The sequence below is a fragment of the Ranitomeya imitator genome, chromosome 2, assembly GCF_032444005.1.
Source record: "Ranitomeya imitator isolate aRanImi1 chromosome 2, aRanImi1.pri, whole genome shotgun sequence".
In the NCBI taxonomy this organism is placed as follows: Eukaryota; Metazoa; Chordata; class Amphibia; order Anura; family Dendrobatidae; genus Ranitomeya; species Ranitomeya imitator.
In genome coordinates, this window is record NC_091283.1 from 124076603 (window position 1) to 124104211 (window position 27609).

The 27609-nt window shown below is 52.8% G+C and overlaps 1 protein-coding gene across 1 annotated transcript in view; it reads left to right on the forward strand.

Annotated features, from left to right (window-relative positions):
• Window positions 1-2041: 2041 nt before the first annotated feature.
• MCTS1 (MCTS1 re-initiation and release factor) overlaps window positions 2042-27609 on the forward strand; it is a 53486-nt gene continuing 27918 nt past the window's right edge. Inside the window, exons 1-3 of the mRNA XM_069747196.1 lie at window positions 2042-2175; window positions 21935-22087; window positions 24755-24852. Of these exons, the coding sequence (XP_069603297.1) occupies window positions 2165-2175; window positions 21935-22087; window positions 24755-24852 (262 nt within the window). The 5' untranslated portion in view covers window positions 2042-2164. The remainder of the gene's footprint in view (window positions 2176-21934; window positions 22088-24754; window positions 24853-27609) is intronic.

Genomic DNA, 27609 nt, shown 5'->3' on the forward strand with positions numbered 1-27609 from the left:
CAAATCTGTGAAAATGGGTGATTTGCCCACTTTGATGCCAGTTCTGATGCCCAGAACCTATTTGTGCCAGGCTGGAGTGACATGGATTTCATGTGGGGCATCAGTAGGTATGTAAATCAGGTGTTAGATTAGTGGCACAAAGGCATTTAACCCCTTAAAAATAGCTGTTACTTATTCAAATCTGTGAAAATGTGCAATTTGCCCACTTTGATGCCAGTTCTGATGCCCAGAACCCATTTGTGCCAGGCTGGAGTGACATGGATTTCATGTGGGGCATCAGTAGGTATGTAAATCAGGTGTTATATCAGTGGCAAAAAGGCATTTAACCCCTTAAAAATAGCTGTTACTTATTCGCATGTGTGAAAATTGGTTCTCTGCCCACTTTGATGCCAGTTTTGATGCCCAGAACCCATTTGTGCCAGGCTGGAGTGACATGGATTTCATGTGCGGCATCAGTAGGTATGTAAATCAGGTGTTATATCAGTGGCACAAAGGCATTTAACCCCTTAAAAATAGCTGTTACTTATTCAAATCTGTGAAAATGGGTGATTTGTCCGCTTTGATGCCAGTTTAGATGCCCAGAACCCATTTGTGCCAGGCTGTAGTGACATGGATTTCATGTCGGGCATCAGTAGGTATGTAAATCAGGTGTTATATCAGTGGCAAAAAGGCATTTAACCCCTTAAAAATAGCTGTTACTTATTCGCATGTGTGAAAATTGGTTCTCTGCCCACTTTGATGCCAGTTTTGATGCCCAGAACCCATTTGTGCCAGGCTGGAGTGACATGGATTTCATGTGCGGCATCAGTAGGTATGTAAATCAGGTGTTATATCAGTGGCACAAAGGCATTTAACCCCTTAAAAATAGCTGTTACTTATTCAAATCTGTGAAAATGGGTGATTTGTCCGCTTTGATGCCAGTTTAGATGCCCAGAACCCATTTGTGCCAGGCTGGAGTGATATGGATTTCATGTGGGGCATCAGTAGGTATGTAAATCAGGTGTTAGATCAGTGGCACAAAGGCATTTAACCCCTTAAAAATAGCTGTTACTTATTCAAATCTGTGAAAATGGGTGATTTGCCCACTTTGATGCCAGTTCTGATGCCCAGAAACCATTTGTGCCAGGCTGGAGTGACATGGATTTCCTGTGGGGTATCAGTAGGTATGTAAATCAGGTGTTAGATTAGTGGCACAAAGGCATTTAACCCCTTAAAAATAGCTGTTACTTATTCGCATGTGTGAAAATTGGTTCTCTGCCCACTTTGATGCCAGTTCTGATGCCCAGAACCCATTTGTGCCAGGCTGGAGTGACATGGATTTCATGTGGGGCATCAGTAGGTATGTAAATCAGGTGTTATATCAGTGGCACAAAGGCATTTAACCCCTTAAAAATAGCTGTTACTTATTCAAATCTGTGAAAATGGGTGATTTGCCCACTTTGATGCCAGTTCTGATGCCCAGAACCCATTTGTGCCAGGCTGGAGTGACATGCATTTCATGTGGGGCATCAGTAGGTATGTAAATCAGGTGTTAAATCAGTGGCACAAAGGCATTTAACCCCTTCAATACCATACCTCAGTGCCCACTTTGATGCTCATTTTTGTGCCAGCCTTCTAAATTTTGTATCTGTTTTTAAGTGTATTCACAAAAGGACACATGACCGCATATTATTACATACTCAGAATGGTTTATTTTTATACCAAAACCTGAAAAAAAACAGAAAATAAAAAATAGCCGAATAAGAAACTGCTGAATAAGAAACCAACTTCAGCCCGAATAAGAAACTGAACGAATAAGAAACCAACTTCAGCATCGTGTCATGGGGTGACTTTCCTTTCAGATACTGCCACCTGCCGGTCTTCTAGCACAAAGCACGTTTCTGTGTAACAGAAGATCTAGCCGTCACAGAGGCATCGCGTCGCCATAGCAAGTGTTCTGCTCTCGATGACTCTAGTCTAGCTCTCCTCATGAGTGTCTCTCCCGCCCGTACTTCTCAGCTTCCGCCCGGATGTCGTCACTTCCGCCAGGCTTTGTAGTTGCTTGCTGAGCGTGTTACCCGGAGCCAGCGCGGTCTGCGGCCGCTGTGTGCTTTACCCCGGATGTAATTCTCTCACCTTTCACCCCGACATTCCCATTTGCCACCGGGCCCTTGAAGGCATCAGCATGTTTAAAAAGTGAGTGACCGATAGTGTGTGTTCCTGTGTGGGGTCCGCGCGGCGGGGCACAGAGGCGGGACGTGACACCCCGGCCGTGCAGGTGGTCTCCGCGTGGGTCTGTGCTGCTGTGTGTCTGGCAAGGGGGGGTTCTCACATTGGGGACTATTGTATTTAACCAACAGTGATAAATATCAGGTCAGATTCACTTACTGACAGCCCCCACCATAGAGGAGTGTAGCACTAAGCCGGGCCCCTCTGCCCCTGCGTGTCACTGATCATGGGGGTCTCAGCCCCACATACCATAGAGGAGCGTAGCACTAAGCCGGGCCCCTCTGCCCCTGCGTGTCACTGATCATGGGGGTCTCAGCCCCACATAATGTACCTGACCATAGAGGAGCGTAGCACTAAGCCGGGCCCCTCTGCCCCTGCGTGTCACTGATCATGGGGGTCTCAGCCCCACATAATGTACCTGACCATAGAGGAGCGTAGCACTAAGCCGGGACCCTCTGCCCCTGCGTGTCACTGATCATGGGGGTCTCAGCCCCACATAATGTACCTGACCATAGAGGAGCGTAGCACTAAGCCGGGACCCTCTGCCCCTGCGTGTCACTGATCATGGGGGTCTCAGCCCCACATAATGTACCTGACCATAGAGGAGCGTAGCACTAAGCCGGGCCCCTCTGCCCCTGCGTGTCACTGATCATGGGGGTCTCAGCCCCCACATAGTGTACCTGACCATACAGGAGCGTAGCACTAAGCCGTGCCCCTCTGCCCCTGTGTGTCACTGATCATGGGGGTCTTAGCCCCCACATAATGTACCTGACCATAGAGGAGCGTAGCACTAAGCCGAGCCCCTCTGCCCCTGCGTGTCACTGATCATGGGGGTCTCAGCCCCACATAATGTACCTGACCATAGAGGAGCGTAGCACTAAGCCGGGACCCTCTGCCCCTGCGTGTCACTGATCATGGGGGTCTCAGCCCCCACATAATGTACCTGACCATAGAGGAGCGTAGCACTAAGCCGGGCCCCTCTGCCCCTGCGTGTCACTGATCATGGGGGTCTCAGCCCCCACATAGTGTACCTGACCATACAGGAGCGTAGCACTAAGCCGTGCCCCTCTGCCCCTGCGTGTCACTGATCATGGGGGTCTCAGCCCCACATAGTGTACCTGACCATAGAGGAGCGTAGCACTAAGCCGGGCCCCTCTGCCCCTGTGTGTCACTGATCATGGGGGTCTCAGCCCCACATAATGTACCTGACCATAGAGGAGCGTAGCACTAAGCCGGGCCCCTCTGCCCCTGTGTGTCACTGATCATGGGGGTCTTAGCCCCACATAATGTACCTGACCATAGAGGAGCGTAGCACTAAGCCGAGCCCCTCTGCCCCTGTGTGTCACTGATCATGGGGGTCTCAGCCCCACATAATGTACCTGACCATAGAGGAGCGTAGCACTAAGCCGGGCCCCTCTGCCCCTGCGTGTCGCTGATCATGGGGGTCTCAGCCCCCACATAATGTACCTGACCATAGAGGAGCGTAGCACTAAGCCGGGCCCCTCTGCCCCTGCGTGTCACTGATCATGGGGGTCTCAGCCCCCACATAGTGTACCTGACCATAGAGGAGCGTAGCACTAAGCCGGGCCCCTCTGCCCCTGTGTGTCACTGATCATGGGGGTCTCGGCCCCCACATAGTGTACCTGATCATAGAGGAGCGTAGCACTAAGCCGGGCCCCTCTGCCCCTGTGTGTCACTGATCATGGGGGTCTCAGCCCCCACATAATGTACCTGACCGTAGAGGAGCGTAGCACTAAGCCGGGACCCTCTGCCCCTGCGTGTCACTGATCATGGGGGTCTCAGCCCCACATACCATAGAGGAGCGTAGCACTAAGCCGGGACCCTCTGCCCCTGCGTGTCACTGATCATGGGGGTCTCAGCCCCCAAATAGTGAACCTGACCATAGAGGAGCGTAGCACTAAGCCGGGCCCCTCTGCCCCTGTGTGTCACTGATCATGGGGGTCTCAGCCCCCACATAGTGAACCTGACCATAGAGGAGCGTAGCACTAAGCCAGGCCCCTCTGCCCCTGTGTGTCACTGATCATGGGGGTCTCGGCCCCCACATAGTGTACCTGATCATAGAGGAGCGTAGCACTAAGCCGGGCCCCTCTGCCCCTGCGTGTCACTGATCATGGGGGTCTCAGCCCCACATAATGTACCTGACCATAGAGGAGCGTAGCACTAAGCCGAGCCCCTCTGCCCCTGCGTGTCACTGATCATGGGGGTCTCAGCCCCACATAATGTACCTGACCATAGAGGAGCGTAGCACTAAGCCGGGCCCCTCTGCCCCTGCGTGTCGCTGATCATGGGGGTCTCAGCCCCACATACCATAGAGGAGCGTAGCACTAAGCCGGGACCCTCTGCCCCTGCGTGTCACTGATCATGGGGGTCTCAGCCCCACATACCATAGAGGAGCGTAGCACTAAGCCGGGACCCTCTGCCCCTGCGTGTCACTGATCATGGGGGACTCAGCCCCCACATAGTGAACCTGACCATAGAGGAGCGTAGCACTAAGCCGGGCCCCTCTGCCCCTGTGTGTCACTGATCATGGGGGTCTCAGCCCCCACATAGTGAACCTGACCATAGAGGAGCGTAGCACTAAGCCAGGCCCCTCTGCCCCTGTGTGTCACTGATCATGGGGGTCTCAGCCCCCACATAATGTACCTGATCATAGAGGAGCATAGCACTAAGCCGAGCCCCTCTGCCCCTGCGTGTCACTGATCATGGGGGTCTCAGCCCCACATAATGTACCTGACCATAGAGGAGCGTAGCACTAAGCCGGGCCCCTCTGCCCCTGCGTGTCGCTGATCATGGGGGTCTCAGCCCCCACATAATGTACCTGACCATAGAGGAGCGTAGCACTAAGCCGAGCCCCTCTGCCCCTGCGTGTCGCTGATCATGGGGGTCTCAGCCCCACATACCATAGAGGAGCGTAGCACTAAGCCGGGACCCTCTGCCCCTGCGTGTCACTGATCATGGGGGTCTCAGCCCCACATACCATAGAGGAGCGTAGCACTAAGCCGGGACCCTCTGCCCCTGCGTGTCACTGATCATGGGGGTCTCAGCCCCCACATAGTGAACCTGACCATAGAGGAGCGTAGCACTAAGCCGGGCCCCTCTGCCCCTGTGTGTCACTGATCATGGGGGTCTCAGCCCCCACATAGTGAACCTGACCATAGAGGAGCGTAGCACTAAGCCGGGCCCCTCTGCCCCTGTGTGTCACTGATCATGGGGGTCTTGGCCCCCACATAGTGTACCTGATAATAGAGGAGCGTAGCACTAAGCCGGGCCCCTCTGCCCCTGCGTGTCACTGATCATGGGGGTCTCAGCCCCACATAGTGTACCTGACCATAGAGGAGCGTAGCACTAAGCCGGGCCCCTCTGCCCCTGCGTGTCACTGATCATGGGGGTCTCAGCCCCCACATGATGTACCTGACCATCGAGGAGCGTAGCACTAAGCCGAGCCCCTCTGCACCTGCGTGTCATTGATCATGGGGGTCTCAGCCCCCACATGATGTACTTGACCATAGAGGAGCGTAGCACTAAGCCGTGCCCCTCTGCCCCTGCGTGTCACTGATCATGGGGGTCTCAGCCCCACATAGTGTACCTGACCATAGAGGAGCGTAGCACTAAGCCGTGCCCCTCTGCGTCACTGATCATGGGGGTCTCAGCCCCACATGATGTACCTGACCATACAGGAGCGTAGCACTAAGCCGAGCCCCTCTGCCCCTGCGTGTCACTGATAGTGGGGGTCTCAGCCCCACATAGTGTACCTGACCATAGAGGAGCGTAGCACTAAGCCGGGCCCCTCTGCCCCTGTGTGTCACTGATCATGGGGGTCTCAGCCCCCACATAAAGTACCTGACCATAGAGGAGCGTAGCACTAAGCCGGGCCCCTCTGCCCCTGCGTTTCGCTGATCATGGGGGTCTCAGCCCCCACATAATGTACCTGACCATAGAGGAGCGTAGCACTAAGCCGGGACCCTCTGCCCCTGTGTGTCACTGATCATGGGGGTCTCAGCCCCCACATAATGTACCTGACCATAGAGGAGCGTAGCACTAAGCCGGGCCCCTCTGCCCCTGTGTGTCACTGATCATGGGGGTCTCAGCCCCCACATAGTGTACCTGACCATAGAGGAGCGTAGCACTAAGCCGAGCCCCTCTGCCCCTGCGTGTCACTGATCATGGGGGTCTCAGCCCCCACATAGTGTACCTGACCATAGAGGAGCGTAGCACTAAGCCGGGCCCCTCTGCCCCTGCGTTTCGCTGGTCATGGGGGTCTCAGCCCCCACATAATGTACCTGACCATAGAGGAGTGTAGCACTAAGCCGGGCCCCTCTGCCCCTGCATGTCACTGATCATGGGGGTCTCAGCCCCCACATAATGTACCTGACCATAGAGGAGCGTAGCACTAAGTCGGGCCCCTCTGCCCCTGCGTTTCGCTGATAATGGGGTCTCAGACCCCACATATTGTACCTGACCGTAGAGGAGCGTAGCACTAAGCCGGGCCCCTCTGCCCCTGTGTGTCACTGATCATGGGGGTCTCAGCCCCCACATAATGTACCTGACCGTAGAGGAGCGTAGCACTAAGCCGGGCCCCTCTGCCCCTGCGTTTCGCTGATCATGGGGGTCTCAGCCCCCACATAATGTACCTGACCATAGAGGAGTGTAGCACTAAGCCGGGCCCCTCTGCCCCTGCGTGTCGCTGATCATGGGGGTCTCAGCCCCCACATAATGTACCTGACCATAGAGGAGCGTAGCACTAAGCCGTGCCCCTCTGCCCCTGCGTGTCACTGATCATGGGGGTCTCAGCCCCCACATAATGTACCTGACCATAGAGAAGCGTAGCACTAAGCCGTGCCCCTCTGCCCCTGCGTGTCACTGATCATGGGGGTCTCAGCCCCCACATAGTGTACCTGATCATAGAGGAGCGTAGCACTAAGCCAGGCCCCTCTGCCCCTGTGTGTCACTGATCATGGGGGTCTCAGACCCCACATAATGTACCTGACCATAAAGGAGCGTAGCACTAAGCCGGGCCCCTCTGCCCCTGTGTGTCACTGATCATGGGGGTCTCAGGCCCCACATAACGTACCTGACCATAGAGGAGCGTAGCACTAAGCCGGGCCCCCCTGCCCCTGCGTGTCACTGATCATGGGGGTCTCAGCCCCACATAATGTACCTGACCATAGAGGAGCGTAGCACTAAGCCGGGCCCCCCTGCCCCTGCGTGTCACTGATCATGGGGGTCTCAGCCCCCACATAAAGTACCTGACCATAGAGGAGCGTAGCACTAAGTCGGGCCCCTCTGCCCCTGCGTTTCGCTGATAATGGGGTCTCAGACCCCACATAATGTACCTGACCGTAGAGGAGCGTAGCACTAAGCCGGGCCCCTCTGCCCCTGTGTGTCACTGATCATGGGGGTCTCAGCCCCCACATAATGTACCTGACCGTAGAGGAGCGTAGCACTAAGCCGGGCCCCTCTGCCCCTGCGTTTCGCTGATCATGGGGGTCTCAGCCCCCACATAATGTACCTGACCATAGAGGAGTGTAGCACTAAGCCGGGCCCCTCTGCCCCTGCGTGTCACTGATCATGGGGGTCTCAGCCCCCACATAATGTACCTGACCATAGAGAAGCGTAGCACTAAGCCGTGCCCCTCTGCCCCTGCGTGTCACTGATCATGGGGGTCTCAGCCCCCACATAGTGTACCTGACCATAGAGGAGCGTAGCACTAAGCCAGGCCCCTCTGCCCCTGTGTGTCACTGATCATGGGGGTCTCAGACCCCACATAATGTACCTGACCATAAAGGAGCGTAGCACTAAGCCGGGCCCCTCTGCCCCTGTGTGTCACTGATCATGGGGGTCTCAGGCCCCACATAACGTACCTGACCATAGAGGAGCGTAGCACTAAGCCGGGCCCCCCTGCCCCTGCGTGTCACTGATCATGGGGGTCTCAGCCCCACATAATGTACCTGACCATAGAGGAGCGTAGCACTAAGCCGGGCCCCCCTGCCCCTGCGTGTCACTGATCATGGGGGTCTCAGCCCCACATAATGTACCTGACCATAGAGGAGCGTAGCACTAAGCCGGGACCCTCTGCCCTTGTGTGTCACTGATCATGGGGGTCTCAGCCCCCACATAATGTACCTGACCATAGAGGAGCGTAGCACTAAGCCGGGCCCCTCTGCCCCTGTGTGTCACTGATCATGGGGGTCTCAGCCCCCACATAGTGTACCTGACCATAGAGGAGCGTAGCACTAAGCCGAGCCCCTCTGCCCCTGCGTGTCACTGATCATGGGGGTCTCAGCCCCCACATAGTGTACCTGACCATAGAGGAGCGTAGCACTAAGCCGGGCCCCTCTACCCCTGCGTGTCACTGATCATGGAGGTCTCAGCCCTGACCATAGAGGAGCGTAGCACTAAGGCTACGTTCACATTAGCGTTTTGCGTGTTTGCGTCGGGCGCCGCAGCGGCGACGCATGCGTCATGCGCCCCTATATTTAACATGGGGGGCGCATGGACATGCGTTGTGCGACGCATGCGTTTTTTTTGCCGCAAGCGTTGGGTGCAGAAAACGCAACAAGTTGCTTTTTTTGCGTCCAATTTTCGGCAAAAAAGGACGCATGCGTTGCACAACGCAGCGTTTTAGCGTGCGTTTTGGTGCGTTTTTATTTGCGTTGTGGGTTGCGTCGCCGACGCAGCGGCACACAACGCAAATGTGAACGTAGCCTAAGCCAGGCCCCTCTGCCCTTGTGTGTCACTGATCATGGGGGTCTCAGCCCCACATAGTGTACCTGACCATAGAGGAGCGTAGCACTAAGCCGGGCCCCTCTGCCCCTGTGTGTCACTGATCATGGGGGTCTCAGCCCCCACATAGTGTACCTGACCATAGAGGAGCCTAGCACTAAGCCAGGCCCCTCTGCCCCTGTGTGTCACTGATCATCGGGGTCTCAGCCCCCACATAGTGTACCTGACCATAGAGGAGCGTAGCACTAAGCCAGGCCCCTCTGCCCCTGTGTGTCACTGATCATGGGGGTCTCAGCCCCACATAGTGTACCTGACCATAGAGGAGCGTAGCACTAAGCCGGGCCCCTCTGCCCCTGTGTGTCACTGATCATGGGGGTCTCAGCCCCACATAGTGTACCTGACCATAGAGGAGCGTAGCACTAAGCCGTGCCCCTCTGCCCCTGCGTGTCACTGATCATGGGGGTCTCAGCCCCCACATAATGTACCTGACCATAGAGAAGCGTAGCACTAAGCCGTGCCCCTCTGCCCCTGCGTGTCACTGATCATGGGGGTCTCAGCCCCCACATAGTGTACCTGATCATAGAGGAGCGTAGCACTAAGTCGGGCCCCTCTGCCCCTGCGTTTCGCTGATAATGGGGTCTCAGACCCCACATATTGTACCTGACCGTAGAGGAGCGTAGCACTAAGCCGGGCCCCTCTGCCCCTGTGTGTCACTGATCATGGGGGTCTCAGCCCCCACATAATGTACCTGACCGTAGAGGAGCGTAGCACTAAGCCGGGCCCCTCTGCCCCTGCGTTTCGCTGATCATGGGGGTCTCAGCCCCCACATAATGTACCTGACCATAGAGGAGTGTAGCACTAAGCCGGGCCCCTCTGCCCCTGCGTGTCGCTGATCATGGGGGTCTCAGCCCCCACATAATGTACCTGACCATAGAGGAGCGTAGCACTAAGCCGTGCCCCTCTGCCCCTGCGTGTCACTGATCATGGGGGTCTCAGCCCCCACATAATGTACCTGACCATAGAGAAGCGTAGCACTAAGCCGTGCCCCTCTGCCCCTGCGTGTCACTGATCATGGGGGTCTCAGCCCCCACATAGTGTACCTGATCATAGAGGAGCGTAGCACTAAGCCAGGCCCCTCTGCCCCTGTGTGTCACTGATCATGGGGGTCTCAGACCCCACATAATGTACCTGACCATAAAGGAGCGTAGCACTAAGCCGGGCCCCCCTGCCCCTGCGTGTCACTGATCATGGGGGTCTCAGCCCCACATAATGTACCTGACCATAGAGGAGCGTAGCACTAAGCCGGGCCCCCCTGCCCCTGCGTGTCACTGATCATGGGGGTCTCAGCCCCCACATAAAGTACCTGACCATAGAGGAGCGTAGCACTAAGTCGGGCCCCTCTGCCCCTGCGTTTCGCTGATAATGGGGTCTCAGACCCCACATAATGTACCTGACCGTAGAGGAGCGTAGCACTAAGCCGGGCCCCTCTGCCCCTGTGTGTCACTGATCATGGGGGTCTCAGCCCCCACATAATGTACCTGACCGTAGAGGAGCGTAGCACTAAGCCGGGCCCCTCTGCCTCTGCGTTTCGCTGATCATGGGGGTCTCAGCCCCCACATAATGTACCTGACCATAGAGGAGTGTAGCACTAAGCCGGGCCCCTCTGCCCCTGCGTGTCGCTGATCATGGGGGTCTCAGCCCCCACATAATGTACCTGACCATAGAGGAGCGTAGCACTAAGCCGTGCCCCTCTGCCCCTGCGTGTCACTGATCATGGGGGTCTCAGCCCCCACATAATGTACCTGACCATAGAGAAGCGTAGCACTAAGCCGTGCCCCTCTGCCCCTGCGTGTCACTGATCATGGGGGTCTCAGCCCCCACATAGTGTACCTGACCATAGAGGAGCGTAGCACTAAGCCAGGCCCCTCTGCCCCTGTGTGTCACTGATCATGGGGGTCTCAGACCCCACATAATGTACCTGACCATAAAGGAGCGTAGCACTAAGCCGGGCCCCTCTGCCCCTGTGTGTCACTGATCATGGGGGTCTCAGGCCCCACATAACGTACCTGACCATAGAGGAGCGTAGCACTAAGCCGGGCCCCCCTGCCCCTGCGTGTCACTGATCATGGGGGTCTCAGCCCCACATAATGTACCTGACCATAGAGGAGCGTAGCACTAAGCCGGGCCCCCCTGCCCCTGCGTGTCACTGATCATGGGGGTCTCAGCCCCACATAATGTACCTGACCATAGAGGAGCGTAGCACTAAGCCGGGACCCTCTGCCCTTGTGTGTCACTGATCATGGGGGTCTCAGCCCCCACATAATGTACCTGACCATAGAGGAGCGTAGCACTAAGCCGGGCCCCTCTGCCCCTGTGTGTCACTGATCATGGGGGTCTCAGCCCCCACATAATGTACCTGACCGTAGAGGAGCGTAGCACTAAGCCGGGCCCCTCTGCCCCTGCGTTTCGCTGATCATGGGGGTCTCAGCCCCCACATAATGTACCTGACCATAGAGGAGTGTAGCACTAAGCCGGGCCCCTCTGCCCCTGCGTGTCGCTGATCATGGGGGTCTCAGCCCCCACATAATGTACCTGACCATAGAGGAGCGTAGCACTAAGCCGTGCCCCTCTGCCCCTGCGTGTCACTGATCATGGGGGTCTCAGCCCCCACATAATGTACCTGACCATAGAGAAGCGTAGCACTAAGCCGTGCCCCTCTGCCCCTGCGTGTCACTGATCATGGGGGTCTCAGCCCCCACATAGTGTACCTGATCATAGAGGAGCGTAGCACTAAGCCAGGCCCCTCTGCCCCTGTGTGTCACTGATCATGGGGGTCTCAGACCCCACATAATGTACCTGACCATAAAGGAGCGTAGCACTAAGCCGGGCCCCTCTGCCCCTGTGTGTCACTGATCATGGGGGTCTCAGGCCCCACATAACGTACCTGACCATAGAGGAGCGTAGCACTAAGCCGGGCCCCCCTGCCCCTGCGTGTCACTGATCATGGGGGTCTCAGCCCCACATAATGTACCTGACCATAGAGGAGCGTAGCACTAAGCCGGGCCCCTCTGCCCCTGTGTGTCACTGATCATGGGGGTCTCAGCCCCACATAATGTACCTGACCATAGAGGAGCGTAGCACTAAGCCGGGCCCCTCTGCCCCTGCGTGTCACTGATCATGGGGGTCTCAGCCCCACATAATGTACCTGACCATAGAGGAGCGTAGCACTAAGCCGGGCCCCTCTGCCCCTGCGTGTCACTGATCATGGGGGTCTCAGCCCCCACATAAAGTACCTGACCATAGAGGAGCGTAGCACTAAGTCGGGCCCCTCTGCCCCTGCGTTTCGCTGATAATGGGGTCTCAGACCCCACATAATGTACCTGACCGTAGAGGAGCGTAGCACTAAGCCGGGCCCCTCTGCCCCTGTGTGTCACTGATCATGGGGGTCTCAGCCCCCACATAATGTACCTGACCGTAGAGGAGCGTAGCACTAAGCCGGGCCCCTCTGCCCCTGCGTTTCGCTGATCATGGGGGTCTCAGCCCCCACATAATGTACCTGACCATAGAGGAGTGTAGCACTAAGCCGGGCCCCTCTGCCCCTGCGTGTCACTGATCATGGGGGTCTCAGCCCCCACATAATGTACCTGACCATAGAGAAGCGTAGCACTAAGCCGTGCCCCTCTGCCCCTGCGTGTCACTGATCATGGGGGTCTCAGCCCCCACATAGTGTACCTGACCATAGAGGAGCGTAGCACTAAGCCAGGCCCCTCTGCCCCTGTGTGTCACTGATCATGGGGGTCTCAGACCCCACATAATGTACCTGACCATAAAGGAGCGTAGCACTAAGCCGGGCCCCTCTGCCCCTGTGTGTCACTGATCATGGGGGTCTCAGGCCCCACATAACGTACCTGACCATAGAGGAGCGTAGCACTAAGCCGGGCCCCCCTGCCCCTGCGTGTCACTGATCATGGGGGTCTCAGCCCCACATAATGTACCTGACCATAGAGGAGCGTAGCACTAAGCCGGGCCCCCCTGCCCCTGCGTGTCACTGATCATGGGGGTCTCAGCCCCACATAATGTACCTGACCATAGAGGAGCGTAGCACTAAGCCGGGACCCTCTGCCCTTGTGTGTCACTGATCATGGGGGTCTCAGCCCCCACATAATGTACCTGACCATAGAGGAGCGTAGCACTAAGCCGGGCCCCTCTGCCCCTGTGTGTCACTGATCATGGGGGTCTCAGCCCCCACATAGTGTACCTGACCATAGAGGAGCGTAGCACTAAGCCGAGCCCCTCTGCCCCTGCGTGTCACTGATCATGGGGGTCTCAGCCCCCACATAGTGTACCTGACCATAGAGGAGCGTAGCACTAAGCCGGGCCCCTCTACCCCTGCGTGTCACTGATCATGGAGGTCTCAGCCCTGACCATAGAGGAGCGTAGCACTAAGGCTACGTTCACATTAGCGTTTTGCGTGTTTGCGTCGGGCGCCGCAGCGGCGACGCATGCGTCATGCGCCCCTATATTTAACATGGGGGGCGCATGGACATGCGTTGTGCGACGCATGCGTTTTTTTTGCCGCAAGCGTTGGGTGCAGAAAACGCAACAAGTTGCTTTTTTTGCGTCCAATTTTCGGCAAAAAAGGACGCATGCGTTGCACAACGCAGCGTTTTAGCGTGCGTTTTGGTGCGTTTTTATTTGCGTTGTGGGTTGCGTCGCCGACGCAGCGGCACACAACGCAAATGTGAACGTAGCCTAAGCCAGGCCCCTCTGCCCTTGTGTGTCACTGATCATGGGGGTCTCAGCCCCACATAGTGTACCTGACCATAGAGGAGCGTAGCACTAAGCCGGGCCCCTCTGCCCCTGTGTGTCACTGATCATGGGGGTCTCAGCCCCCACATAGTGTACCTGACCATAGAGGAGCCTAGCACTAAGCCAGGCCCCTCTGCCCCTGTGTGTCACTGATCATCGGGGTCTCAGCCCCCACATAGTGTACCTGACCATAGAGGAGCGTAGCACTAAGCCAGGCCCCTCTGCCCCTGTGTGTCACTGATCATGGGGGTCTCAGCCCCACATAGTGTACCTGACCATAGAGGAGCGTAGCACTAAGCCGGGCCCCTCTGCCCCTGCGTGTCACTGATCATGGGGGTCTCAGCCCCCACATAATGTACCTGACCATAGAGGAGCGTAGCACTAAGCCGGGACCCTCTGCCCCTGCGTGTCACTGATCATGGGGGTCTCAGCCCCACATAATGTACCTGACCATAGAGGAGCGTAGCACTAAGCCGGGCCCCTCTGCCCCTGTGTGTCACTGATCATGGGGGTCTCAGCCCCCACATAATGTACCTGACCATAGAGGAGCGTAGCACTAAGCCGGGCCCCTCTGCCCCTGTGTGTCACTGATCATGGGGGTCTCAGCCCCCACATAGTGTACCTGACCATAGAGGAGCGTAGCACTAAGCCGAGCCCCTCTGCCCCTGCGTGTCACTGATCATGGGGGTCTCAGCCCCCACATAGTGTACCTGACCATAGAGGAGCGTAGCACTAAGCCGGGCCCCTCTGCCCCTGTGTGTCACTGATCATGGGGGTCTCCGCCCCCACATAGTGTACCTGACCATAGAGGAGCGTAGCACTAAGCCGGGCCCCTCTGCCCCTGCGTGTCACTGATCATGGAGGTCTCAGCCCTGACCATAGAGGAGCGTAGCACTAAAGCTACGTTCACATTAGCGTTTTGCGTGTTTGCGTCGGGAGCCGCAGCGGCGACGCATGCGTCATGCGCCCCTATATTTAACATGGGGGGCGCATGGACATGCGTTGTACTGCGTTGTGCGACGCATGCGGTTTTTTTGCCGCAAGCGTTGGGTGCAGAAAACGCAACAAGTTTTTTTTTTTGCGTCCAAATTTCGGCAAAAAAGGACGCATGCGTTGCAAAACGCAGCGTTTTAGCGTGCGTTTTGGTGCGTTTTTATTTGCGTTGTGGGTTGCGTCGCCGACGCAGCGGCACACAACGCAAATGTGAACGTAGCCTAAGCCAGGCCCCTCTGCCCTTGTGTGTCACTGATCATGGGGGTCTCAGCCCCACATAGTGTACCTGACCATAGAGGAGCGTAGCACTAAGCCGGGCCCCTCTGCCCCTGCGTTTCGCTGATCATGGGGGTCTCAGCCCCCACATAATGTACCTGACCATAGAGGAGCGTAGCACTAAGCCGGGACCCTCTGCCCCTGTGTGTCACTGATTATGGGGGTCTCAGCCCCCACATAATGTACCTGACCATAGAGGAGCGTAGCACTAAGCCGGGCCCCTCTGCCCCTGTGTGTCACTGATCATGGGGGTCTCAGCCCCCACATAGTGTACCTGACCATAGAGGAGCGTAGCACTAAGCCGAGCCCCTCTGCCCCTGCGTGTCACTGATCATGGGGGTCTCAGCCCCCACATAGTGTACCTGACCATAGAGGAGCGTAGCACTAAGCCGGGCCCCTCTGCCCCTGCGTTTCGCTGGTCATGGGGGTCTCAGCCCCCACATAATGTACCTGACCATAGAGGAGTGTAGCACTAAGCCGGGCCCCTCTGCCCCTGCATGTCACTGATCATGGGGGTCTCAGCCCCCACATAATGTACCTGACCATAGAGGAGCGTAGCACTAAGTCGGGCCCCTCTGCCCCTGCGTTTCGCTGATAATGGGGTCTCAGACCCCACATATTGTACCTGACCGTAGAGGAGCGTAGCACTAAGCCGGGCCCCTCTGCCCCTGTGTGTCACTGATCATGGGGGTCTCAGCCCCCACATAATGTACCTGACCGTAGAGGAGCGTAGCACTAAGCCGGGCCCCTCTGCCTCTGCGTTTCGCTGATCATGGGGGTCTCAGCCCCCACATAATGTACCTGACCATAGAGGAGTGTAGCACTAAGCCGGGCCCCTCTGCCCCTGCGTGTCGCTGATCATGGGGGTCTCAGCCCCCACATAATGTACCTGACCATAGAGGAGCGTAGCACTAAGCCGTGCCCCTCTGCCCCTGCGTGTCACTGATCATGGGGGTCTCAGCCCCCACATAATGTACCTGACCATAGAGAAGCGTAGCACTAAGCCGTGCCCCTCTGCCCCTGCGTGTCACTGATCATGGGGGTCTCAGCCCCCACATAGTGTACCTGACCATAGAGGAGCGTAGCACTAAGCCAGGCCCCTCTGCCCCTGTGTGTCACTGATCATGGGGGTCTCAGACCCCACATAATGTACCTGACCATAAAGGAGCGTAGCACTAAGCCGGGCCCCTCTGCCCTTGTGTGTCACTGATCATGGAGGTCTCAGCCCTGACCATAGAGGAGCGTAGCACTAAGGCTACGTTCACATTAGCGTTTTGCGTGTTTGCGTCGGGCGCCGCAGCGGCGACGCATGCGTCATGCGCCCCTATATTTAACATGGGGGGCGCATGGACATGCGTTGTGCGACGCATGCGTTTTTTTTGCCGCAAGCGTTGGGTGCAGAAAACGCAACAAGTTGCTTTTTTTGCGTCCAATTTTCGGCAAAAAAGGACGCATGCGTTGCACAACGCAGCGTTTTAGCGTGCGTTTTGGTGCGTTTTTATTTGCGTTGTGGGTTGCGTCGCCGACGCAGCGGCACACAACGCAAATGTGAACGTAGCCTAAGCCAGGCCCCTCTGCCCTTGTGTGTCACTGATCATGGGGGTCTCAGCCCCACATAGTGTACCTGACCATAGAGGAGCGTAGCACTAAGCCGGGCCCCTCTGCCCCTGTGTGTCACTGATCATCGGGGTCTCAGCCCCCACATAGTGTACCTGACCATAGAGGAGCGTAGCACTAAGCCAGGCCCCTCTGCCCCTGTGTGTCACTGATCATGGGGGTCTCAGCCCCACATAGTGTACCTGACCATAGAGGAGCGTAGCACTAAGCCGGGCCCCTCTGCCCCTGTGTGTCACTGATCATGGGGGTCTCAGCCCCACATAGTGTACCTGACCATAGAGGAGCGTAGCACTAAGCCGGGCCCCTCTGCCCCTGTGTGTCACTGATCATAAGGGTCTCAGCCCCCACATAATGTACCTGACCATAGAGGAGCATAGCACTAAGCCGGGCCCCTCTACCCCTGTGTGTCACTGATCATGGGGGTCTCAGCCCCCACATAACGTACCTGACCATAGAGGAGCGTAGCACTAAGCCGGGCCCCTCTGCCCCTGCATGTCACTGACCATGGGGGTCTTAGCCCCACATAGTGTACCTGACCATAGAGGAGCGTAGCACTATGCCGGGACCCTCTGCCCCTGCGTGTCACTGATCATGGGGGTCTCAGCCCCACATAGTGTACCTGACCATAGAGGAGCGTAGCACTATGCCGGGACCCTCTGCCCCTGCGTGTCACTGATCATGGGGGTCTCAGCCCCCACATAATGTACCTGACCATAGAGGAGCGTAGCACTAAGCCGGGCCCCCCTGCCCCTGCGTGTCACTGATCATGGGGGTCTCAGCCCCACATAATGTACCTGACCATAGAGGAGCGTAGCACTAAGCCAGGCCCCCCTGCCCCTGCGTGTCACTGATCATGGGGGTCTCAGCCCCACATAATGTACCTGACCATAGAGGAGCGTAGCACTAAGCCGGGACCCTCTGCCCCTGTGTGTCACTGATCATGGGGGTCTCAGCCCCCACATAATGTACCTGACCATAGAGGAGCGTAGCACTAAGCCGGGCCCCTCTGCCCCTGTGTGTCACTGATCATGGGGGTCTCAGCCCCCACATAGTGTACCTGACCATAGAGGAGCGTAGCACTAAGCCGAGCCCCTCTGCCCCTGCGTGTCACTGATCATGGGGGTCTCAGCCCCCACATAGTGTACCTGACCATAGAGGAGCGTAGCACTAAGCCGGGCCCCTCTGCCCCTGTGTGTCACTGATCATGGGGGTCTCAGCCCCCACATAGTGTACCTGACCATAGAGGAGCGTAGCACTAAGCCAGGCCCCTCTGCCCCTGCGTGTCACTGATCATGGAGGTCTCAGCCCTGACCATAGAGGAGCGTAGCACTAAAGCTACGTTCACATTAGCGTTTTGCGTGTTTGCGTCGGGCGCCGCAGCGGCGACGCATGCGTCATGCGCCCCTATATTTAACATGGGGGGCGCATGGACATGCGTTGTACTGCGTTGTGCGACGCATGCGGTTTTTTTGCCGCAAGCGTTGGGTGCAGAAAACGCAACAAGTTTCTTTTTTTGCGTCCAAATTTCGGCAAAAAAGGACGCATGCGTTGCAAAACGCAGCGTTTTAGCGTGCGTTTTGGTGCGTTTTTATTTGCGTTGTGGGTTGCGTCGCCGACGCAGCGGCACACAACGCAAATGTGAACGTAGCCTAAGCCAGGCCCCTCTGCCCTTGTGTGTCACTGATCATGGGGGTCTCAGCCCCCCTTAGTGTACCTGACCATAGAGGAGCGTAGCACTAAGCCGGGCCCCTCTGCCCCTGTGTGTCACTGATCATGGGGGTCTCAGCCCCCACATAGTGTACCTGACCATAGAGGAGCGTAGCACTAAGCCGGGCCCCTCTGCCCCTGTGTGTCACTGATCATGGGGGTCTCAGCCCCCACATAGTGTACCTGACCATAGAGGAGCCTAGCACTAAGCCAGGCCCCTCTGCCCCTGTGTGTCACTGATCATCGGGGTCTCAGCCCCCACATAGTGTACCTGACCATAGAGGAGTGTAGCACTAAGCCGGGCCCCTCTGCCCCTGCGTGTCGCTGATCATCGGGGTCTCAGCCCCCACATAGTGTACCTGACCATAGAGAAGCGTAGCACTAAGCTGAGCCCCTGTGTGTCGTTGATCATGGGGGTCTCAACACCCAGATCTCTTCCATACTATCGCTTCCTGCCAAAGAGGTTGACTAAGAATCTTTCATTGCGCTCCTCCTGACGGTCCTGTGACAGTTTACAACTCTTATCCGTCTTTTTCAGCTAATTTCTGACTTCAGACCACATCAGCATCTAGTGTGCGCGGGGAAACAAGGAGCCCGTAAAAGCCAAACAATGGAACATTTTGAATGAGAACCAAATTTAAGAAATGATTTTTAGCCATAAAAACATGTATTGAAATGAAATAAAGTTGTACTCTAAGGTGGTCAAGCCCTTTAAAGTGTGAAGGATTCTTGCTTGTTATGGGATGCCAGGTCTGAATACACGGTGAGCCGCTGACTTCAGTCACGATGATACAACTAAGTGGTCCCATTGATCTGAAGACTGATGGAGGTCTTTTGTCTGGTCATACCGCTGCCCAGAAACCTGTATAGGAATTACTTAGAATTTACAATTGTAGTTTTTTTTCTACCATATACATGCACGTTACTACCCTGAATATGGTAGGAATTTCTGTTTACATTAATGGGAATTTGACACCAGGTTTTTCCACTTCATCTTACAGCCGCGTGGTGAAGGGGCCAAGACCCTGATTCCAACAATGTATCACTTATTGGGCTGAGTACTGTACTTTTGATAAAGCTGAGTTTTCAGCAGGAGATTATCACTAGAAGACTAGTAATCCTGCTTCCAGGTAGTCCTCCTTAGGCTGCTTTCACACATCAGGTTTTTGGTTTCAGACTAAATCCGGCTAATTTGCTAAAAAAAAAAGAGAGAGAGAACACACACGATGACCGCAGGCGGCGGCTGATGGAACTATTAATTGCATCAGCCTACACCTTGCTGCCGCTGATAAGTGAGCAGGGGCGGCTGTTGGGAGTATTCATCAGCCGACTATAAATAATTTAAAAAAAAAAAAAAAAAAGGTGTGGGTTCTCTTGTACTTTCTATATCCAGCCAGGCAAAACTCAAAGCTGGGGGCTGCAACCCTCTGCTGTCAGCATTAGCAAGGCTGGTTATCAAGAGTAGAGGGGTCCCCACGCTGTTTTTTTTTAAACAAATTATTTAAATAAATAATTTAAAAAAACAGCATGGGCTCCCCCCTTCATTTTAGATAACCAGCCTTGCAAAAGTTGACATCTGGGAGCTGGTATTCTCAGGCTGGTAAGGGGCCATTGCTATAGGCCCCCCAGCCTAAAAATAGAAGCCCACAGCTGCCCAGAAAAGAAACCTCTATTAGATGCGCCAATTCCGGCGCTCTGCCCAGCTCTTTCCACTTGCCCTGTAGCGGTGGCAAGTGGGGTTCATATTTGTGGGTTAATGTCACCTTTGACATCAAGCCCACGGCTTAGTAATGGAGAGGTGTCTTTAAGACACCTCTCCATTACTAATACTATAGTTTTATTTGTAAAAACACACAACCAGAATAGTCTTTTATTATAAACTAGATGGCAGCCCGATTCTAAAGAATCGGGAGTCTAGAATCCATATATACTTTATTCAAATGTAAGAATAATACAATTAATAAATAATAGTAAGAAAGAACAAAAATAATAGGCAGTATATGGAGAAAACACCAAACAAAAGTTCAAAATTGGTGTGAAAATGTCACTGAACCACTTCACAACTAAATATATACAGTTTTGGTAAATGGTATTATCATTTTTTTGACGAAATTCGGCAGGAGCTTGAAGAGCAACGTCACTGGGCCCGCCTCCACGCAGTAGAAACTTGCTGTGAGGTAAAAATTCAAAAATCACACCAAAATGGCGGGCGGAGTGTGTCACAGTACGGCACGTTTCTGATTGGTCGCTCGCAGCAGGCGGCAACCAATCAGACACTGGACACTGTTGACGTCACTTAGCTCCGGACATTAGCTCCGGACATTAGCTCCGGACATTAGCTCCGGACATTGCCACGGAAGTTGGCACAAATTGCAGGAAGTAGTATTCTAGGCAATTATATATTAGATAAAACAAAACACAGTTTTTCATTTTTATTTAAAAATAACAAACACAGTTATACTCCCCTAATGCCTAATTCCACTGAAGCCCTCGTCTCCTGTTAACCAAAAATAAAAAAGCAACAGTATCCGTCACCAGATGCGACTGTCCAGGCTGAGAACTACTGGTGAATGAGCTGCTGCTAGTGTAACATCATTGACCAATGGTGACATCATCCTGATTACCGAAAAATTCTCACGGTGATCTGCTGTGAAGACACTGAGCTTGAACTGCAGTGACCTCATCACTTTCTTTTCCCATGGTGCTGAGGTCACCGCAGTTCAGCCCTGCTGGAAACGTGGTAAGAGCCGGGCAATGCACCAGAATTGGCACTCTAATAGATGTGCCTTTTCTGGGCAGCTGCAGGCTGCTATTGTTAGGCTGGGGGGGGGACTGTATCAATGGCCCCTTACCAGTCTGAGAATACCAGTCCCCAGCTGTCAGCTTTAGTAAGGATGGTTGTCAAAAATGGGTAGGACCCCACACCGTTTTTTTTAACTTATTGAAATAATACAAAAAAAAAAAAAAAACAGCGTGGGGACCCCTCTATTCTTAATAACCAGCCTTGCTAACACAACGCTGACAGCTGAAGGTTGCAGCTGTGAGTTTTGCCTGGCTGGTTATAGAAAATAGAGGAGAACCCACGCTGGGTTTTTATTTATAGCGCAAGTGGTGGCTGATGAATACTCCCATCAGCCACTCCTGTTTTTTTTTTCAATTGAATTATATAACTCTCATCATTCTCCCCTGCTCGCACTCATTGCCGGCAGAGCAGGGGAGAATGATGAGAGCCGTCTTCAGCACCCGGCACCGGGGAACAGCGCTTATTGTAGCGCTTCTTCACTGGCGCCCGTCCGTGTGGTACTGGAGCGACATACAGTTGCCACACGTGGGCCTCAAGTATTACACACACAGACACGGTCATCTCCAGTATCGGGGGAAAAAACGGCTGTGTGAAATCGGCCTAATGGTAAGGGAACGTCCATACTGTCCACAGAGCTGAGTTTTTACATTTACTCCGAATGTTTCTAGAAACACATCCAGAGGAAACATGACTCGGATCCATGATGTCACGCTGGTTTCTTGCTGATCCGTTTAAACCTGCTGACCAATGTTACTTCCCAAATAATATTTCTTGCAGATTTGATGAAAAAGAAAATGTATCAAATTGTATTCAACTAAAGACATCAGTAATAAAAGGCATCAAAAATCAGCTGAATGACCAGTTCCCTGGGATTGACCAATGGCTTAATCAGATAATGCCAAAAAAAGACCCTGTGAAAATAGTCCGCTGGTGAGTAATATACTCAGTGCCTAATTTCCGATCCCTTTTTTTTCCTGCATTAATAGACAGTTTAAGGGAACCTGTCACCCCCAAAATCGAAGGTGAGCTAAGCCAATCGGCATCAGGGGCTTATCTACAGCATTCTGTAATGCTGTAGATAAGCCCCCGATGTATCCTGAAAGATGAGAAAAAGAGGTTAGATTACACTCACCCAGGGGCGGTCCCGCTGGCGTCACGGTCCGGGGGCCTCCCATCTTCTTACGATGACATCCTTTTGTATTCACGCTGCGGCTCCGGCGCAGTCGTACTTTGTCTGTCCTGTTGAGGGCAGAGCAAAGTACTGCAATGTGCCGGCGCCAGGTAAGGTCAGAGAGGCCCGGCGCCTGCACACTACAGTACTTTGCTCTGCCCTCAACAGGGCAGACAAAGTACGCCGGAGCCGCAGCGTGAATACAAAAAGAGGACGTCATCGTAAGAAGACCGCGACGCTCATCGGATCGGACCACCCGCCCAGGTGAGTATAATCTAACCTCTTTTTCTCATCTTTCAGGATATATCGGGGGCTTATAATGCTGTAGATAAGCCCCTGATGCCAGTGGGCTTAGCTCACCTTTGATTTTGGGGGTGACCGCTTCCCTTTAACTAAAAGAGCCACCTTGTGCTGACTAATGCTGCATTCTGTGAAGGTGGCTCTTTTTTGGGGGGTCCCTTCCAACGCTGCAATATTACTTTTTATATTTTGCCCGCCATACCTTTAGTCTGTCCGGGGGGCACGTCTTTTCCCCCAGACACAAACGCCTCACAGCCATCACTCAGCCCCTCTGTGTGCCGGTTGCCATTTCCTCTGCCTTCATTAATGTCCCCGGCGCCTGCACTGTAAGTTTTTTTTTTTTTTTTTTTCCGGGCATACGCAGTTTGCGCTGCCCTTCGACTCCCATCACATGATGGAACTTACAGCGCAGGCGCCGGGGACGTTAATGAAGGCAGAGGAGGCGGCGCACGGAGGGGCTGAGTGATGGCTGGGAGTCGTTTGTCTCTGGGGGGCACGTCTTTACCCCAAATCAGAGCCACCTTGACAGAATGCAGTATTAGTGCCGCACAAGGTGGCTCTTTTAGTTAAAAACGCCGAGGGGGGTTACAGGTTCCCTTTAATAATAACAAAGAGAGACGTATGAAATATATATAATTATAATATAATATTTTATAAATAAACAAACAAAAAAACACACAATTGAGCTTAAATTGAGTTGGTACACATGCAGAGGTTAAACGCATGTTCACATTGGCCACAAAACATTGAAACCTACAAGAGAAAAAAATAAACGAAAACCCTGATGTAACTAAGTAAAAAAGCAAAAGTGCATTTAAATAACAGAGTTTTTAGTAATACTGTTTTTTGATTAAAAAAAATAGCACAAAAGCCATCCCACCTGTCCTAGGGGATCCTAGTTAGTGATAAACTTACCTGGAGCAGCCAGTGCCAGGCAGCAGCTGCCAAGGCAAACAGGATCATGGGGTGCATTAAAAGAGGTCTGGATACACATGATGAGAGCATTATACTGCCTCTGTACAAATCCCTAGTTAGACCGCACATGGAGTACTGTGTCCAGTTTTGGGCACCGGTGCTCAGGAAGGATATAATGGAACTAGAGAGAGTACAAAGGAGGGCAACAAAATTAATAAAGGGGATGGGAGAACTACAATACCCAGATAGATTAGCGAAATTAGGATTATTTAGTCTAGAAAAAAGACGACTGAGGGGCGATCTAATAACCATGTATAAGTATATAAGGGGACAATACAAATATCTCGCTGAGGATCTGTTTATACCAAGGAAGGTGACGGGCACAAGGGGGCATTCTTTGCGTCTGGAGGAGAGAAGGTTTTTCCACCAACATAGAAGAGGATTCTTTACTGTTAGGGCAGTGAGAATCTGGAATTGCTTGCCTGAGGAGGTGGTGATGGCGAACTCAGTCGAGGGGTTCAAGAGAGGCCTGGATGTCTTCCTGGAGCAGAACAATATTGTATCATACAATTATGTTCTGTAGAAGGACGTAGATCTGGGGATTTATTATGATGGAATATAGGCTGAACTGGATGGACAAATGTCTTTTTTCGGCCTTACTAACTATGTTACTATGTATGTTACTATGTTACCTGTCACGGTAAATCTGATCAGAGTTACCGTGACAGGTGGGATGGCTTTTGTGCTATTTTTTGATCAAAAAACAGTATTACTAAAAACTCTGTTATTTAAATGCACTTTTGCTTTTTTACTTAGTTACATCAGGGTTTTCGTTTACTTTTTTCTCTTGTAGGTTTCAATATAATATTTTATAGTATATAAAATGCAACTTGTTGTAGTAATGTGGCTGTGAAAATGGCAGATCCTCAGCATTATGGACCCACTGCCAGTCATCACGGTGCAGGCACACGCCTCAGAGCAGGATGTCAGTGAAGGAGCGGGGCAATGAGGGATGACAGCGTGGTCACTGTGACTGATCACTGCAGGGAGGATAGAACTTCGTAGTCTTCATGCAGCCGCCTTCCAGTTAGTCTGTCACACATTATTTACCTACAGATCACCAGTATGGCTGCCAGTAAATGCAGTGGTTTTTGTTTGACTGGTTCCCCTTCACATGACATTTCTCTCTCTTTTTTTTTTTTTATTTCCAGCCATGAACACATTGAAATATTAACTGTAAACGGTGAGCTACTGTTCTTCAGACAAAGGGAAGGTCCGTTCTATCCAACACTGAGGCTGCTTCACAAATGTAAGGTTTTATCATCATCTCCTCTGGGCCGGCCTTTACATGACACAGTAAAGTTAGTTTTCAGAAAATGTCCACTAGGAATTAATTATCCTGCAAAACACAGTCATCAGATGGCCTTTAAAGCGCCACTCCAGTGGTTTTTATTTCACTGCTGGAGTGGTGCTGAAAATCTAAGTCCCTTGTCTGATACTCCCCTTCCCTCGTTTTTGTCTGTTTTCTCCACCGCTCCGGTCCGTCTCCTGGTGTTTGTGACCTGCCGGATGCTCCAGAGTTTCATGAAACGGTGCAGAGGTCACTTTTCAATACTAGTCCGAGAGCCTCATTCTGGCTCCCACAGACTTGCATTTAGAGCTTGTGACGCAGCATCGGACTACCGACCAGTCTAAAGCTGTGCTCACAAGAGGGTCAGCAGGACCAGAGTTGCTCAGAAAAACAGTGAAGACGTCGGAGGGTGAGTATAAGACCGAGGGCAGTGGTTCAAACACCACTCCAGCAATGAAAAACCCCCGCTGGAGTGGTGCTTTAATAACATTTATTTTCATTTGAATCCACCTGTTCCACCACCGATGGAGAAAGCAGTGGACCAAGGTGAAAAGTTCCAAGTAGTGAGTAGAAGCATTGGCAAATTAGAAGCAATCACATATTTCCAGATGTAGATCTAGAACAGTTCTGTCAATGACTTGGGGCACAATGGGGTGGGATGTATGTCCGGCAACTGGGCTCAAAGGATGCGCCATTTAAAGTGAAAAACTGAACAATAGAAAAAGTTCTGTTAACACCCCCCCCCCCAAAGGTTTTTATTTTTTTTAACTATTACCGTATATACTTGAGTGTAAGCCGAGGTTTTCAGCTTATACTCGAGTCATACCCAGGGGTCGGCAGGTGAGGGGCAGCGGGGGCTGTCTAATTATACTCACCTACTCCTGGCACGGTCCCTGCAGGTCCCTGGCTTCCCCAGCGCCGGCAGCTTCTTCCTGTACTGAGCGGTCACATGGTACCGCTCATTATAGTAATGAATATGTGGCTCCACCTCCCATAGAGGTGGAGCCGCATATTCATTACTGTAATGAGCGGTAACGGTGACCGCTCAGTACAGGATGACGCTGCAGCGTCGGGGAAGCAGGGACTGCACAGCGCCAGGAGCAGGTGAGTATAACGGGGAGGGGAGCGCTGCGCGATATTCACCTGCTCCCCGTTCCGGGCGCCGCTCTGTCTTCAGCACTGACGCTCAGGTCAGAGGGCGCGATGACGTGTTAGTGCGCGCCCTCAGCCTGAACGCCAGTGCTGAAGATGGACTGGCGCCGGAACAAGGAGCAGGTGACTATTGAAAGTGCCGGGGGCCTGAGCGACGGAGAGGTGAGTGTGATTTTTTTTTTTTTTTTTATCGCAGCAACAGCAAATGGGGCAAGTGTCTGTATGGAGCATCTATGGAGCCATAACGTTTGTGCAGCATTATATGTATCCCACTCGATACAGTGTAAAATAATAAAAGATGGCAAAATTGCTGTTTTCGTGCATTATTCATCCACAAACAGAATAAAGCGATCAATAGTTTTGTTCCCCAAAATGTTATTTTATAATGTAACAGTATTAATGCACAAAAAATAGATAAAAAATTAAGCATAAACGTGTCAATTATGTGGCATGGTGAAAGCTGTAGAAATTACCGTAAATTGAATGAAAAAAAAAACAATTCTAGAATTTTTTTTCCCCCAAAAAAAAAGTTGGAATAAAGTGATCAAAAAATTCATATACAGTGGGTACGGAAAGTATTCAGACCCCTTTCATTTTTTTCAGTCTTTGTTTCATTGCAGCCATTTGGTAAATTCAAAAAAATTCATTTTTTTCTCATTAATGTACACTCACTCTGTACCCCATCTTGACTGAAAAAAAAATGTAGAAATTTTTGCAAATTTATTAAAAAAGAAAAGCTGAAATATCACATGGTCATAAGTATTCAGACCCTTTGCTCAGTATTTAGTAGAATCACCCTTTTCAGCTAGTACAGCCATGAGTCTTGTTGGGAATGATGCAACAAGTTTTTGACACCTGGATTTGGGGATCCTCTGTCATTTTTCCTTGCAGATCACCAATCAACCTGACGGAACTGGAGGAACGTTGGTGGACAGCCATTTTCAGGTCTCTCCAGAGATGCTCAATTGAGTTTAGGTCAGGGCTCTGGCTGGGCCAGTCAAGAATGGTCATTTGTTATTTTAGCTGTGTGTTTAGGGTCATTGTCTTGATGGAAGGTGAACCTTTGGACAAGTCTGAGGTCCAGAGCACTCTGGAAGAGGTTTTCATCCAGGATATCCCTGTACTTGGCCACATTCATGTTTCCTTCAATGGCAACCAGTCATCCTGTCCCTGCAGCTGAAAAGCACCCCCATAGCATGATGTTGCCACCACCATGTTTCACTGATTGTATTGGGCAGGTGATGAGCAGTGCCTGGTTTTCTCCACACATCCTGCTTAGAATTATCACCAAAAAGGTCTATTTTTGTCTCATCAGATCAGTGAGTATTACAGGTCCTTCTCAAAAAATTAGCATATAGTGTTAAATTTCATTATTTACCATAATGTAATGATTACAATTAAACTTTCATATATTATAGATTCATTATCCACCAACTGAAATTTGTCAGGTCTTTTATTGTTTTAATACTGATGATTTTGGCATACAACTCCTGATAACCCAAAAAACCTGTCTCAATAAATTAGCATATTTCACCCATCCAATCAAATAAAAGTGTTTTTTAA